Below are 15,356 nucleotides of genomic sequence, written 5' to 3'. Positions count from 1 at the left end.
GATGTTTTGTACCCAACCTCAGTCTTGAAGTCTCTCTCCAAATCAAAGACTTTTTCATCTGTGTATCATTCTGAAAACTGCCAGCACTGACGGCATTCTAATTAATTGTACACAGAGAGCCAGCGTGCCAACCAGCTTCTTTATGCTGCAAGGTTGTGATAAAAGAACGATATCACAAAAGCAGGTACTTGGCGAGTGGCACTGGCCTTCCCATTCAGGGAAAGCTCATTATCTGCTTTAGAGGTCTCAGGTTCCAGCTCTGCAGTCATCACACATGTGACATGCGCAGCAATAGCTGTTCCAGAGCTGCTCGGCGAAGTGTAATATGGGAATTACCAGCTGTCTCTGGGCTCAGGGGAATTCATGTTTTTTAATAATACATTTGGAGATCTTCACCTGTAATTACCGTGCGGCAATTAAATTTGGTCTTTAAGACAGTTACAGGAAATTGAACAGCTTTGGTGTCGTGGTAAATTACAAAGAAGAAGGAAATAGTTACAAACAGGACTGTGCCAAGGTACCCAGAGCTACAGGAAAGAAACAGGAGCTAAGGGAGACTCCTGAGGGGAACATCAAGGTCACTGTGTTGAAGTAAATGTCCTACATGATGGACAAACCTGATCAAAATAACTCTTAGAGTTTCCCATCTGTAGATCTCAAAGCACTGCAATAAGGAGGGTCATATCATTATCCCCGTTTTGATGGGGAAACTGAGGCACAAGAGCTGAATCTGTTCATCCTGTCAAAAAGAAGATTGAGAGGTGACTTGATCGCAGTGTATCGCAGTACCTTCATGGTGGGGAAATACCAGGTACTACTGGCTCTATAATGTAGCAGAGCAAGGCAGAACAAGAACCAAGAGCTGGCAACTGAAACCAGAGAAATTTAGGTTAGAAATAAGGCACACACGTTTAATGGAGAGGGTGAGTAATGGCTGGAATAAACTCCCAAGGGAAGTGGTGGATTCTCCACCTCTTGATGTCTTCAGATCCAGACTGGATGCCCTTCTCGAAGATACGCATTAGCCAAACACAAGTTACTGGGCTCATTATTAGGGTAACGGTATACAGGAAATCAAACTAAACAGTCCCTTTGACCTGAAACTCTATGTATCTATGAAAAGATCACTCAGCAGGTCTGTGGCAAAGCAGGGGAAAGAATCCAGAGCTCCCAACTCCTGTCCTGTGTCCTAGCCACTGAAGGATGCTGCATCCCTTCCTTTCTTAATAAAAATAGGGCAGGGGGATGGATCCACTTTCCCCAGGTGCTTTTGTTTGGGGAATTGTTTGGGTGTAAAGAAAAATTTCACTGTCCAGATCTGAGGGCCCCAGCAGCAACCACTAAGGAGATTGGAAGTGAACTCTATACAGCCCCAGGCATCAGGCTGGTGACTTTTGAAGGTGGTTAAGCAAACCTGACCCGGTCCACACCAGGGCAGGGACTTGGGGGACACTTCTCAGCAATGTTTGGTGATAAATGGTACAATGTGATCAACTGAGGCATGGTTTGTATCTGAACCAGACATAGGGCAAGCTTAGGCAAACTTCTTGTTATTTATTTGCATTACCGTAGCACCTAGGAGTCCAGTCATGGACCAGGGCCTCATTGTGCTAGGTGCTGTACAAATACAGAAGAAAATGACAGTCCCTTGATGTATAAGAAAAATGCTGCTGGGACGAACATTAGAACAGAAAGAAAGACCCCTGCCGCAGGGGGAAGGCCAGGTAAGAATTCCCCTGTGATGCTATGGTGACAGCACAGCTGTGGACCTCGACTGTGCCCAGCAGTCTGTCCTCTGACACCCAATGAGTTCCAATGGCCTCTGAGGGCAAACCATGAAAACGGGTCCTGCATCCCCGCAGCAGAGATGCACCCCTGCCCTCAAACCAAGGAGATAATGGCCTGTCCGTGGCCTGGGCATAATTTACCCACAACTTTTGACCTCCAAATCCCAGCCCGAAGGAGGCAAGATTCAGAGCATGGCCAGTCCTGGGAGTTAAGCCAGAGGCTGCCTCGGACAGTGCTATGGCTGCCAGGAGGTCCTGAGCTAATGAGTCCTCAGCTGCATAGACATTGAAGTTGTCCCGATCAATTAGTCTCAGTGACTTCAATGCTGTTGTGCAGAAGAATTCTGTCGGCTCCAGCAGCGATTCTGTAGCCCTTATTAACCATAGCCAGGTCACCTGATCAAATCCAGTTTTGGGGTGGAGAACTCCAACATTTCAAGTCAGAAACAAACACCACAAATACAGCTGGGATCAAAGCCAGGTTGGGAAGCAGCTCCCAGGAGGGTCAGTAGCTCGTGGAGTGAAGTTACTAGTTGCTGGTGTTTGTTTGCACTGGCATGTAGCTGCTGTGTATACTTCTCCCTCCTGCACTGGGCTCAAGGAGGGACATGCTTTGCAAGTGCGCTAAATTGATTTCCCTCTTGGCACTGGAAAGGGAGAAAAGGTAACCTCCTTCTGCAAAGACAGGAAGAGAGCCCTCGAGCAAATGTGAATGTTAATAATGTCACAGTTCTCCCAAATTAGTTCCATGCTGGGCTCTTCCCTGTTGGCTTGCTGTACAGTGTGGTTTGAAATTTGTTCTAGTTACAGAAGTGACAGCTCCTTTGTTTGCCTGCATTGCTATAAAAAAAATACACAGCCCATTGCCAAGCCATGCCTTCTGCAGCCCCTTTTCACCACTGGTTTGGACTCTCCCTAGTACTGGAGAAGAAAACAAGCCACTATGCTGGTGGCCTAATTTAACAAGGCCTTTCTTTTGACTAGAGGGTACAGAATTCCCTGCAAAGCATGGAGCCCGTGGCTCTCTCCAGCTCTCACTGGGATGTTCAGTCTTCAGGAAAGCCTGTGACATGCACATCTGAGGAAGGAGCACTGCTGCCTTTGAGAAGTACAGCTAGGATCATCTCGCTCTCATTGAGATGAGGCTATTAATAATCACTTAAATGCTTTTAAATAACTCCCTGGCCATGTGTATGAGCTCAGCTCTTTGTTACGCTGTCAGAATAGCCAACAACTCTGGTGGCTTTTGGATTGGATGCCCTGGTAACATCTCAGGACATGTATTTTCAATTTACTGTGAAGAGCAACCACCTGCGTCCATTCCAGTGTGGGCTGCATTCTGAGTGGATCTCATCAGCTAAGTACAGCCAGGCCTAGTCAATATCAGGATGGATGCTAAAATCCTAGATAAATCCCAGTTTGGAACAGCTGTCTGCCACCCAGGGTAACCCTATGGACTTCAACTGAAGTGCTGAACAGGTGAGAGGAGACTCGGGGCCTAAATGTTCAAAGCAGAGCATGTGAGTGGGGAGTCACTGGCACTAACGAGATAAACCAGTAAATCCAGCCCTCTGATTCTCTTGTGGTCCCAGGCATTTTGACATTGCGTTCCCCATTTCCCCATTCTCGTGTAAGTGGGGGAATAGTCCTGCTCTTGTGGGGAACTTTCCTGGCTTCTGCACTACCCCGGTGAAGTGGGCTAGCAAAAGGATCTGAGTCCTTGCTCCACTTCCTTTACCCAGTGGCCTCCCTGCCCTTGAGGGCTCCCCTTCCACTCTCCTGTCTGGCAGAGTCCTCGTAATCCCAACAAGGCTGGGCCCAGGATTCCTGGGGGGCTCGACCCCCAACCCTGCTGTGGTCACCTAGGACAGGGGCTAGGGTGTTCCCACTCCCGGGCACTCTCTCTGCACTGGGCACTTCTCTGACCCACTGACCATTACATACAAGTTAAAGCAAATGTAAGTTATTTAATCAACAATTAATTTTAAAAAGAATAAGGAAAAATGTGAAAGGTTAAAGGAAACACATCACCCCGCTGTGTGGCAGGGATCATCACAAACAGTGTCTATGGAATGTCAGGGCAGTTCACAGTCTGTTCCTTGTAAGTCCCAGGCCTTCTTCTCCGGCCCTGGCTGTGCTGCAAGGATGCTGTGAGTTGGACACTTCCTCTTGTGGTGGCCACACGCTCTCAGGCTCTAAGTGGTAGGACCCTTCTTCCCAGCGTTGCCCCCACCCTGTCGGGGTTACGATCCAAGCCTGGCATGCAGAGCCCGTTGGCTGAGGCGTCTCCCTGTGCTGGGCCCGCTACCCAGGGTCCCCCTCAGTCTCCCCAGCTGCTCACCGCACCCAGCTCCAGACTGCTCCAGCCCCAGCCCCACCATTCGGTCTCAGCACTGCTGCTGCTGCTCTGCCTCCAGCCACCTGGGCTGCTTCTTTAGCCCTTCTGCCCCTGGTTGCTGCAGCTCTGCTCCCAGGACAGGTCTGCTCTGCAGGCTGCTTCTGTGACTCTGCTCCCAGCACTGACCTGCTTCCTGGGTTGCTTTTCTGGCCCCTCTGGCTCTGGTTGCTGCAGCTCTGCTCCCAGGGCAAGTCTGCTCTCTCTGGGCTGTGCCTCTGGCTTTGGGGCTGCAGTTCTGCTCCCAGCACAGGGTCCGCTCTCTCTGCGCTGCTTTTCTGGTCCCTCTGGATCTGGCACAGCTCTGCTCCCCAGCTTAGCTTGGGCCCCTGCTTTCTCCTTAGCTCTGCCCCACTCTGTCTGACCCAGGCAAATCCAGCTCACATGGAGGAGGGGACCTCCTTGGCCTCCTGACTCTCTGATTAGCCTGCCCACCCTGTCATTTAGGCTGACCCGGAGCATTGGCCTCTCCCCATTGTTCCTGGGGGCTATCAGTCTCAGGGTCCTGTTTTCCCATAGACCCTTCCCTTTTCGTACTGGGAGCTAGCCAACCAAAACACACCCCACTGAATGAAGGCAACAGTTCCCTTCCACTCAGTAGAATCTGGACACCATGGTGACCTCTCCTATTCTTTGACCAGGGACCATTGCCCATAGACCTGACACATCCGCCTGCCTCGCAGAAAGCAGACAGACCAAATAAGAGATGCTGCCCCTGATTAGAACTTCCCAGGAAGACGCTGGAAGAGCAAAAGATTTTGGCAGGATGGCAAATGGAAAGAGGCCGTTACATCCAAGCTATAGCTGTAAGATTCAAGCAGGAAAATCTACAATGTAGCTCCGGGGTACGATAAGCCAGGACACAAAACCACATCTGTGTCTCGGACAGTAATATTGATGTAACAGCATGTTTCGCATTACTCTAGTTAGTTCCATAAATGGAATCTCTTTAGATCATGGAAACTCTTCATGAAAAAGGAATGAGATAAAATACAAAAAACCACCACCGTGGTGCAGTGATGCAGCTTCTCTGCCAGCCAATCAGATCAGCAGATCATCCGGTGGCTCATTGTTTTTGACCAATATAAAAAAGTAAAAACTTCCAGCTGATCAGAGACCATCATTCTTACTGTTAGTTATTCTTTGATTGTCCAGAAGCACAAAACAAATCTATTCTCCCAGCCAATCAGAATAATGCTAAAGTGAACCCATATCACTCACTGGGTCTCAGTCTATAACCCACCTGTGTTAGATCTGAAGGAGTCACCTCATGAGTAAGCAGAAGGGCCTAGAGGAGGGCAAGGTTAAGATGAGAGCTGCCAGCTTGAGGTCTGAATTGCATGGAGGGTCATGGCCCCAACAGTCCATAGGATAAACCTTGAAGCCATTTCTAAACTTGCTGTAAAGTTTTCCTATACTACAGCATTATTTGGTAAGCCAGCAACATTCCTTCTGCCCTAGAAGCCCTAAGAACAACCACCCTTTGCCCTTTCTATTCAAACAGCAATGAATCTTTAAGCATCATAAGACCTCTGCAAGGTAGGAAAGGACCTCACAGGAATCACTTTACCTACCACTGAGCTGCAGTCACCTCTGGGGTGAAAAGCAGCAGCTGTTTCATTAAAAGTATCAGATTTTGAACAAGGATTTCCAGAAGATACAGTTTCAGCTGTGTCTCTGGGTACCTTTAGACTTCAATCACTGGGTGTCATTGCAGCTTGAGCCGACATACGTAAACTAGTTCTAATCTCACTAGTTTGGGTCCCAGAACAGCAAAGCCGCAGCAGCATGAGACTCCATGTGGGCTCTGGGTAATTACTCACAAGGCTAGCCCGCATGCTAGACATATCCTCAGAGGGGACAGCATCGCCTACGCTGACTGCATCTCATTGTCCGAGTACTGACCCAGCCCACCCCTGCTTAGCCTGTGACACCAAACGGGATCACAAGGTGACACCGTCAATGAACAGACCATTGTGGAGAAAACTCTGTATTCCCCATTGGAGAGCAATAAATCAGCCAGCAGGCTAGAAAGGAACTGGGCATTCTGGAGTTTCTTGCACAGCACTGTCCAGCTCTGAAGCACATGGTGCTGGCCACTGCCACAGACAGGATCCTAGACAGACCCCTGGTCGGAAACAGTCTGGAAATTGCTGTGTGTGTTTTCAAAAACAACGGGCAGTCTGGTGGCACCTTAAAGACTAACAGATTTATTTGTGTGTGTTTGATTATTTGAACAGCCAGCACTCTACAAAAGAACTGATGTCAATGGAATGTTAGGAGACTCCTGAGACATTTATCCAGCAGCAGGAGGCCATTATCCAGTGACAGATATTCTTTGACTTTAGATCATAAGTTGCATTTCCAGCTCTTGGCAGGGCATGTAAATATAGTTATCTTAGCTTTGTGGGCTATGCATCAACGGAGCAGGAATCAGGGTTTGAAAGTGTCTAGGTTGACCCCCTTGCAGAAATGCAAGCAGAGCCCACCATACTGAAGGGAGGCCCAGGGCAGGTTTGCCTCCCACCTCTCTGTCAGTGTCGCTTACTCCTGATCTGGCGCGTACTTTGGTGTTCCATTCCCCAGCTCCCAGCCAGTGCTGTCAATGTCCACCAATCCTGCCCCAGTGACCCCCCAGCTAATCCAGTCCTGGGACTCACATCCAGCTCTTTTTAAGGCAGCTCAATCATGACGTTTACTGTCTCTCTGCAATTCCATCCCAAGGACTCCATACTGCATGGCTGATACACCTCAGTCCTGACTTGCTGCAGCCCTATTTCAGACCTGGAGCCCCCACAAAGAATAGCCAGCACATGTCAGACCTGAGAGCAGAAAGGAAGCAATCCACAGAGAAGCAAATACTCAAATACACTAGCAACCCCTCCCCACACACATGGATGCAAAGACACAGGTGTGCCCAGAGAGCTCTGACTGCAGTCACTGAGGGCTCAGTTATGCCACCTTATTCATAGCTTACACTGTAAATAACCCCACTGATTTCTGTTCATGGAGTATGGTGTGAAGAGGGACAATGGACCCATGGTTAGGGCACTCTGGCATTCAGGAGACCCAGGTTCAATTTCTGTCTCTGCCACAGATTTCCTGTGTGACCTTGGACAAATCACTTAACCTCTCTGTGCCTCAGGGTTGAACTCACAACCCTGGGTTTAGCAGGCCAATGATCAAACCACTGAGCTATCCCTCCCCCCTTCATTCCTACAGTGATTCAAAAACAATTGCAAGAGTGGCCACTTGACTTAAGGGGATTATGGGACATTTCCGGAGGCTGATCAGAGCGCAGTAATGCAACACCTTATCCACACTGGCACTGCGGCCCTCCAGCGGGGACGCAGCAAATGTTATTCCACTTGCCGAGGTGGAGACCAGCAGCGCATAAACCGCGAAGTCAGAGCGCTCTACGTGCCTTGCCAGGGTGGATGGGGAGTGAGCGAGTGCGCCCAGGGCTCCTTTATTGCACTGTAACTCGCAAGTGTAGCCAAGCCCTAAGGTCTTTCAACCAGATGTGCACCTGCCTTCTAGTAATTTCATCTAGACCACAGTTCCCTAGTCTGCGTATGAGAACGTCATGTGGGGCTCTGCTAAAGGCCTTCCTAACAGCAAGATACATCGCCAGTGTAACTCTGTTAACTTTAGTGAAGCTACTCCAAATTTACACTTGTGTAAGAGGGCGCAGGATCAGCCCCTGGTCTGTCAGTTACAAAGGCTATCTTGGCTCCAGGACGAGCTGAGGACATGGCTAGCTCTGTTCTTCAAGCAGAATTTAAGCTTGTTTGTTTTCTCTCTGGGGAAGGAGTTGCTGGCTGAGGTTCCCACTAACCCTTATTACCTACATGACACAATGGTTGGGGTCAGGACAATCTCTGACTGCAGCGATGTCTCTGTGACCCAATAAGAAGCCCTAGATCTGAAATTGCATTCTGTCTGCCGTTTCCATTCTCTTTTTTAAATCCTCCATCTGCTCTAAAAGCTACCCAGAGCAGATCCCTCTGACTGACCTCAGAATTAGTCAGAAAGTCCCTACCCATGAATGTGTGTCCCGGACAGGAACATCAGCAGGTACCAGCCAGCAGCATACTATTCTATCCTTTGACGCCGTCCCATCTTGGCCCAGCACTGCCGGTACGTCAGCCCTGGCTGTTTATTTTTCTAACCTGACACCACTCGATCAGAGTAATCCCACATGGGTTTGTCTTCCTGGGACATTTGGCTTTTTGGTCCCAGCCACTGCAGCTCCCATTTGATCGCAAAGCAGCGATGACATGCTAATCCCTTTAGATGAAAAACATGCATAGTAAGCAACGCTGTGCCATTTGATTGTCTTGCTGGCTAGAGTCCTCCCCATCTGTCAGAAGCAATAATTAAAATCCTGCTCACTGTTGCTTTCTGCTGAAACACGTGACGCTCCTGCGCCTAAAGCTGCAGCTCCCAGCAGTAGCTGTGGGGGGCTCCATGCACCAGCCCCCATTCAGGGCAGGGTGATTGACCTCTCATGGGTTATGGGAGCCCAGACATTCAGCCTTTAAGCAGCAGATCTATTTTCAATTTGTGAAGTCTCCGCACACAGATTGTCTCTGGCATAACTCAAATCTCCACCTTCCATCTCAGAGGGCTCCTTGCAAGAGGCATTTATAGGAACATTTAATGAAAACTACAGTGCAGTAAGTGGGTGTCATAAATATAAAGGGAAGGGTAAACACCTTTAAAATCCCTTCTGGCCAGAGGAAAAACCCTTGCACCTGTAAAGGGTTAAGAAGCTAGGATAACCTCGCTGGCACCTGACCACAATGACCAGTGAGGAGACAAGATACTTTCAAAGCTGGAAGGGGGCAGAAACAAAGGGTCTGTGTCTGTCTGGGTGATGCTTTTGCCCGGGACAGAACAGGAATGGAGTCTTAGAAGTTAGTAAGTAATCTAGCTAGATATGTGTTAGATTCTGATTTCTTTAAATGGCTGAGAAAATAAGCTGTGCTGAATAGAATGGATATTCCTTTTTTGTGTCTTTTTGTAACTTAAGGTTTTGCCTAGAGGGATTCTCTATGTTTTGAATCTAATTACCCTATAAGGTATTTACCATTTTGATTTTACAGAGGTGATTCTTTTTACTGTCTCTTCTATTAAAATTCTTCTTTTAAGAAAATTGAATGCTTTTTCATTGTTCTTAAGATCCAAAGGTATGGGTCTGTGGTCACCTTTGCAAATTGGTGAGGTTTTTACCAAACCTTCCCCAGGAAGGGGAGTGCAAGGTTTTGGTGAGGATTTTGGGGGGAAAGATGTTTCCAAACGGTTCTTTCCTAATAAAAAACCCAGTTAGACGTTTGGTGGTGGCAGCAAAAGTCCAAGGGCAAAAGGTAAAATAGTTTGTACCTTGGGGAAGTTTTAACCTAAGCTGGTAAAAGTAAGCTTAGGAGGTTTTCATGCAGGTCCCCACATCTGTACCCTAGAGTTCAGAGTGGGGAAGGAACCTTGACAGTGGGTTACTAATATTTTCCACAGCACTTAGAATTACAGAACTAGAAAGAAGCAAACGGCACTCTTTTCCCACGCAGCAACCCTCTCTCCTAATACAACCATTTGCTGGTGTCTCCAAGGGTAGTAACAGTATGCTATGCAACTCAGGAAGCAGTTGGGTACACACAGTGTCCTGCGCTGGCGTTATAAGGATAACGGCTGGAGACAGGCACACAAGAGAGACATGATGCTATTAAGGTCAATGGTAGGACACAATGATATGGACAGCCCATTGTTTCACCAATAAATCAATAAGGAACCTGTTTAGGGGTATGAACAGAGCTAACTCTCCCCTGGATTCCTGAAAGTGCCTGCAAGCCAATCAGAGTCAGTGTGCAAATGCAAATATTTCAGGCTATGGATACTCTTCATTCTTTGTGTTTCAATTAGCCACGCCTATATTTACATATCTTGCAGATGCCTTTTGCAGGCTGCTTAGCATTGTTCTTGTCACGCTTTTGACACTTTCCAACACTGTTTCTTACTATTACCAAAATGCACATACCTGGTGCCACAAATTGGCATGCTTGAGATGTTCCCTGCCCGAAGAGCTAAGTGGACAAGGGCAAAGATCAGCCATGGAGCAATACTGCAGGAAGGGTGGGGAGTTACCCGGGAGAAGGGAGCCTGGAAGAGTGTGACTGGCAGAGAAGGGGCAATTGCTCCAAGCGCAAGGTCCAGTGCGATGGAAGGCACAAAGCTGAGAGTGGGAGAAAGAAGGAAGCAGCAAGGGAGCTGGGGGAAGGAAATGCTCAGGGCCTGAAAGGTGGTGGTGAGGAGCTTAGATACGGTACAGGGAGAGACAGGAACCAGGGAAGGGCGGGAGGAGGGAGGCAACAAGACAGGAAGATGATGTTAGCAGTGACATTTTTGATCAAATGGAGAGAGGTGGGGTGGGGGTGGGCAGATGGTTACAGTAGCCACAGTAAGAGATGGCCAAGGTGGGACCAGGGCAGGGATTTGTGATATTAAAGAGAAAATAGACAGGGCTTAGTGAGAGAGACTGCACCTGGGAGGAGAGTTGCAGGTGACAGGAGCCTGGGAGTCAGGAAGGGGTGTGGAGCTGGCTGGGCAGACTGATGGGAGGGGCAGCAGGAGGGCAGCTGAAGACAGCCCAGTGCAGGTGGGAGGATCTGATGAGTGGATCCACATTACAAGGGCATTGAAACGGAAGCAAATGAGGCATGGGTGGAGTTTGGGGGGCATTGCACCCCCAAACTGCAAGCATCGGGCAGGTAGCCTGAGTGTGCAATGTAATGAGTTCTGCACAGGAGACAGGAGATTTCTCCCACTTGGGCCCCCGAGGCAGGGAGTCAGAATTTTGTTTATAAACAGAAAGAAAAGGAGTACTTGTGGCACCTTAGAGACTAACAAATTTATCTGAGCATAAGCTTCGATGAAGTGAGCTGTAGCTCACGAAAGCTTATGCTCAAATAAATTTGTTAGTCTCTAAGGTGCCACAAGTCCTCCTTTTCTTTTTGCAGATACAGACTAACATGTCTGATTCTCTGAAACCTGTCATTATAAACAGAGTGATTAACAGATAATTACTAAAAGAAAGCATTGTTAGGATGTTTCCTAAAGTTCAATGATCTGTTCCAAGCTTGGTGAACTGCAAAAAGTTAGTAACCTAAATGATAGAAAGTAATTGTAGATTTTTATACAATTGTTGGATTCAAGATATTACTAATATCTTCCTTTGAGAGAACTGATTTTTAGACAAAGGAAATGCAGTAGATCTAATCTACCTGGATGTCAGTAAGGAATTTGATACAGTTCCACATGAGAAATTATTAGTTAAATTGGAGAAGGCTGGGATTAATATGAGAAAGGAAAGTGGATAAAGAACTGGTTGAAGGGGAGACTACAACAGGTCATACTGAAAGGTGAACTGTCAGGCTGGAGGGTGGTTACTAGTGCAGGTCCTTGGGAATCAGTCTTGGGACCAACCTTATTTAACACTTTTATTACTGACCTGGGCACAAAAAGTGGGTATTAGCGAATCACACTAAGTTGGGAGGTATTGCCAGTACGAGGAGAACCAGAATATCATACAAGAAGATCTGGATGACCTTGTAAACTGGAGAAATAGAAATGGGATGAAATTTAATAGTGCATAGTGCAAGGTCATGCATTCAGGGACTAACAACAAGACTTTTTGCTATAAGCTGGGGACATATCAGCTGGAAGTGACAGAGGAGGAGAAAGATCCGAGTGTATTGGTTGATCACAGGATGACTATGAGCTGTCAATGTGATGCGTCCGTAAAAAAAGGCTAACACAGTCCTGGGGTGCATCAAGTGAGGTATTTCCAGTAGAGACAGGAAGGTATTAGTACAAGGCACTGGTGAGAACTCGTCCAAATCTGTGTGCAAATCTGGTCTCTCATGTTTATGATGAAATCAAACGGGAACAGGTGCAGAGAAGGGCTACTAGGATGATCTGAGAAATGGAAAACCTACCTTATGAGAGGAGACTCAAAGAGCTTGGCTTGTTTAGTCTAACCAATAGAAGGCTGAGGGGAGATATGATTGCTCTGTATAAATACATCAGAGAGGGATAAATACCAGGGAAGGAGAGAAATTATTTAAGTTAAGCACCAATGTGGACCCCAGAACAAATGGATATAAACTGTCCTTCAGCAAGTTTAGGCTTGAAATTAGGCGAAGGTTTCTAACCATCAGAGGAGTGCAGTTCTGGAGCAGCCTCCCAAGCGGAGCAGTGAGGGCAAAAACCCAAACTGGCTTCAGTACTGAGCTTGGTAAGTTTATAGAGGGGATGGTATGGCAGGACTGCCTACAGTGGCGGGTGGCCCATCGGTGACTGCCTGTAACAAAAATCCCCAACAGCTGGAGATGGGACACTAGATGGGGAGGGCTCTGAGTTACTACAGAGAACTCTTTCCCAGGTATCTACCGAGTGAATCTTGCCCACGTGCTCGGGGTCTAAATGACTGCCATATTAGTAGTCAGGAAGGAATTTTCCCCCAGGTAAGACTGGCAGAGACCCTGGGGTTTTTTGCTTTCTCTGCAGCATTGGGCATGGGTCACACGCAGGTTTAAACTAGTGTAAATGGTGGATTCTCTGTCACTTGAAGTCTTTAATTTGAGGACTTCAGGAACTCAGCCAGCGCTCAGGGGTCTATTACAGGAGTAGGTGGGTGAGGTTCTGTTGCCTGCAATGAGCAGGAGGTCAGACTAGATAATCATGATGGTCCCTTCTGACTTCAGTAAGTGTATCTGAGTAAGAATATATATTACAATTGGAAACCTAACTAGTGACCCATAAGTGACTTGCCACAAGATGTCAGAACATGTTAGTATTAGAGGTGAGTGGGTCTAACATTTATTTTTCTTTCTTTATATAAGAATTAGATACAATGCTCCTGTCAGAGATTTCTAAGTTATCTGGAAAAAAATAGATTTTTCAGTTGCCTAAGTAGCCCCAGGTGTCATGATTAAAGTCTCTCTGCCCCCCCACCTGGAAAATCTAAAATCGTGCCCCTGTGCGATGGCAAAAGAATCCCGCCCCCGGCACCCTCCCTCATGTTGGCTTGACTGGAGCCCTACCCCCAGCAAATATAGAAGTCAGACTATACCTATGAAATAAGGTCATCCAGAGAGAAAGGAGGGGACTGATGATAGACCCTGGTGGGGCCCCTGGGGGAGAGCAAAGAAGAGGATGTGGGAGAGCGAGAGCTCAGCAGCAGACAGAGCGGAAAGGATAAGGAGGGAGAAATGTTCCTTCAGTGTTGCTAGGAAGGGGTCATTAGCAGCCTGGGTGGCTGTGGGGAGCAGACAGCGAGTGGGGAGGGTGAGTGGGGGGCACAGGAGGAGAGGAGTCTAGGCAGCAGGGGCATGGGACACCAGCTACTGAGGCAAGTAGAATGCAGGGAAGGGGAGTCACAAGTGCCACATGGGCAGAGAGAGGAACCCAGGGAGCCAAGGCTCAGGGGCCAGGGTGGGAGGGAAAGCTGGAGACGTGGAAGGGTGAGACAACGCGGGTAGGGCATGGAGAAGGAGGAATGATCATCCATTTTGTTTGGTAAGATCCTGGGCAGAGCAGGGCCAGGGAAGAGGGGACAAGGAGAGAAGTAAAGGCTGAGGAGACTGGCCCCATAGGAACTGATCCAGAGGGAGAAGCTGGGCTGTCCAGAGGGGAGCGGGCAGAGATGGGACAATCAGCGTCATCCTAGAGTGTTCTCCAGAAGCCCTCCACAGCGTGTGAACAACTGGAGAGGCAGCGAATGGTGGAGGGGAGACAGATGGGGCTTGGAATCAGAGAGGGCAGAGCACAGTGGCAGCAGGGAGAGGAGAGGTTAGGGTGTTTCCATCAGGGATCTTCCCTCCAAGGTCATAGGCTCTTACCAAGCAGCCCCGCAGTGAAGTTGTGACCTCACCATGGAAGCTGTAATGTCATAAACCCAGGGTAACAAATGGTTTGTCTGCAGGATCAGGCAGGGGAATGAGCCAGGTTGGGAGGAAAAGATGCTCTTGCTCTAAGCACTGAGGGCTAGGGGCCTAACGTTCACCTGAGCCAGATACAAACAGGTGAGCAGATAATGCAGGGAGGACGGGGCTTTGCTGTCTAGGAGTGGGCAGGGGCTGGAGCTGTAGGCAGACGTGCCGTTACTACCCGCATATGATTGGGGCACTGACACAGGGCGGCTCCAGCTCAGCTATGTGGGCAGAGCTGTTATAAAGAGGTCCTGGATGCCTGGCAGTCAGGCAGAATGGCTGCTGGCTCAGGAGCATGTGGCAAACTAGACTTCAGTGGCTCGGGGAGCAAGACTCATTTACCTGCACATTAAATGTGTCCATGCTCACGGAGGCTGCACCGTGTGTACCTCGGGCCATTCCGTGCTGGTCAGCACTGCAAGGAGGTGCAGGGACGTCGTCAGATGCCTCCTCTGTGCTTGGACATGGTAAGATTCCCCAGGGAGGCCTGTGGTACATGAAGCTGCTGCTCTGATCAGAAGCAGCACATGCCCACAGACTGTGCAGGCTGCATGCTGCAGCATCGCATCTGGCTGGAGGCTGGATTCAGCCCTTGCTGGCAGGCCACAACCTTTTGAGGCTGTGGGGGATGGCAGCTGGGGACACCTGTTAGCACTGAGACCCCATTGAGATCTGACAGCACAGGGAACCTCCATGCACCCTCCTTGTGCCTTGGCACAGGACTGGGCAGGAGTCAGTCCTCTGGGTATTTTAATTCTCTCTGGATAACTAGAACTTGAGATGGATCCCTCTTGCTCACTCTCCCTTTCCTCTCTCTGCCGTCCGCCCCCTGGCTCTATCTTCCAGCCTTCCCCTCCCCTCTCTCCCAGTAGCCCGTAGGGACAGGCTGCAGAGGGTTAGCTCCTTCCTGTGTGGATGTGCTGACAGCTTGAAATAATGTTTCTGGTGCTGGGCTGGCCACTGGGAGCAGATGAGATGCTTTCAGACCCTGGCTAATAATGGCAGCTCTGTAAAGCCCGTCTGGCGTGCTGCACTAGAAAGACTTGCAGACACAAAAGCTTTGGAGCACAGCACAAGAGACTGTTTGAAGTGGGTCAGATCTCGTTCTTGGGTCTAACATGCGCTGTGATGCTGGCAGGAAGCAGGGCACAGCAGCCACATGACAGACAGCCTAGTTCCTGTCATACA

General features: G+C 48.7%; 1 protein-coding gene across 8 annotated transcripts in view; it reads right to left on the bottom strand.

Annotated features, from left to right (window-relative positions):
- OSBP2 (oxysterol binding protein 2) overlaps nucleotides 1-15,356 on the bottom strand; it is a 345,452-nt gene that overhangs the window by 78,733 nt on the left and 251,363 nt on the right. Inside the window, exon 2 of one of the 8 annotated variants that reach the window (XM_043497821.1) lies at nucleotides 6,882-7,004. The exons of the other annotated variants lie outside the window; for them this stretch is intronic. Coding sequence (XP_043353756.1) covers nucleotides 6,882-6,914 — 33 coding nt within the window. The 5' untranslated portion in view covers nucleotides 6,915-7,004. The remainder of the gene's footprint in view (nucleotides 1-6,881; nucleotides 7,005-15,356) is intronic. 8 annotated transcript variants of the gene reach the window in all.

Source organism: Dermochelys coriacea, chromosome 15 (assembly GCF_009764565.3).
Source record: "Dermochelys coriacea isolate rDerCor1 chromosome 15, rDerCor1.pri.v4, whole genome shotgun sequence".
NCBI classification, from domain to species: Eukaryota; Metazoa; Chordata; order Testudines; family Dermochelyidae; genus Dermochelys; species Dermochelys coriacea.
The sequence above is the reverse complement of the archived record's forward strand: the minus strand, read 5'-3'. Positions and strand labels throughout refer to the sequence as shown.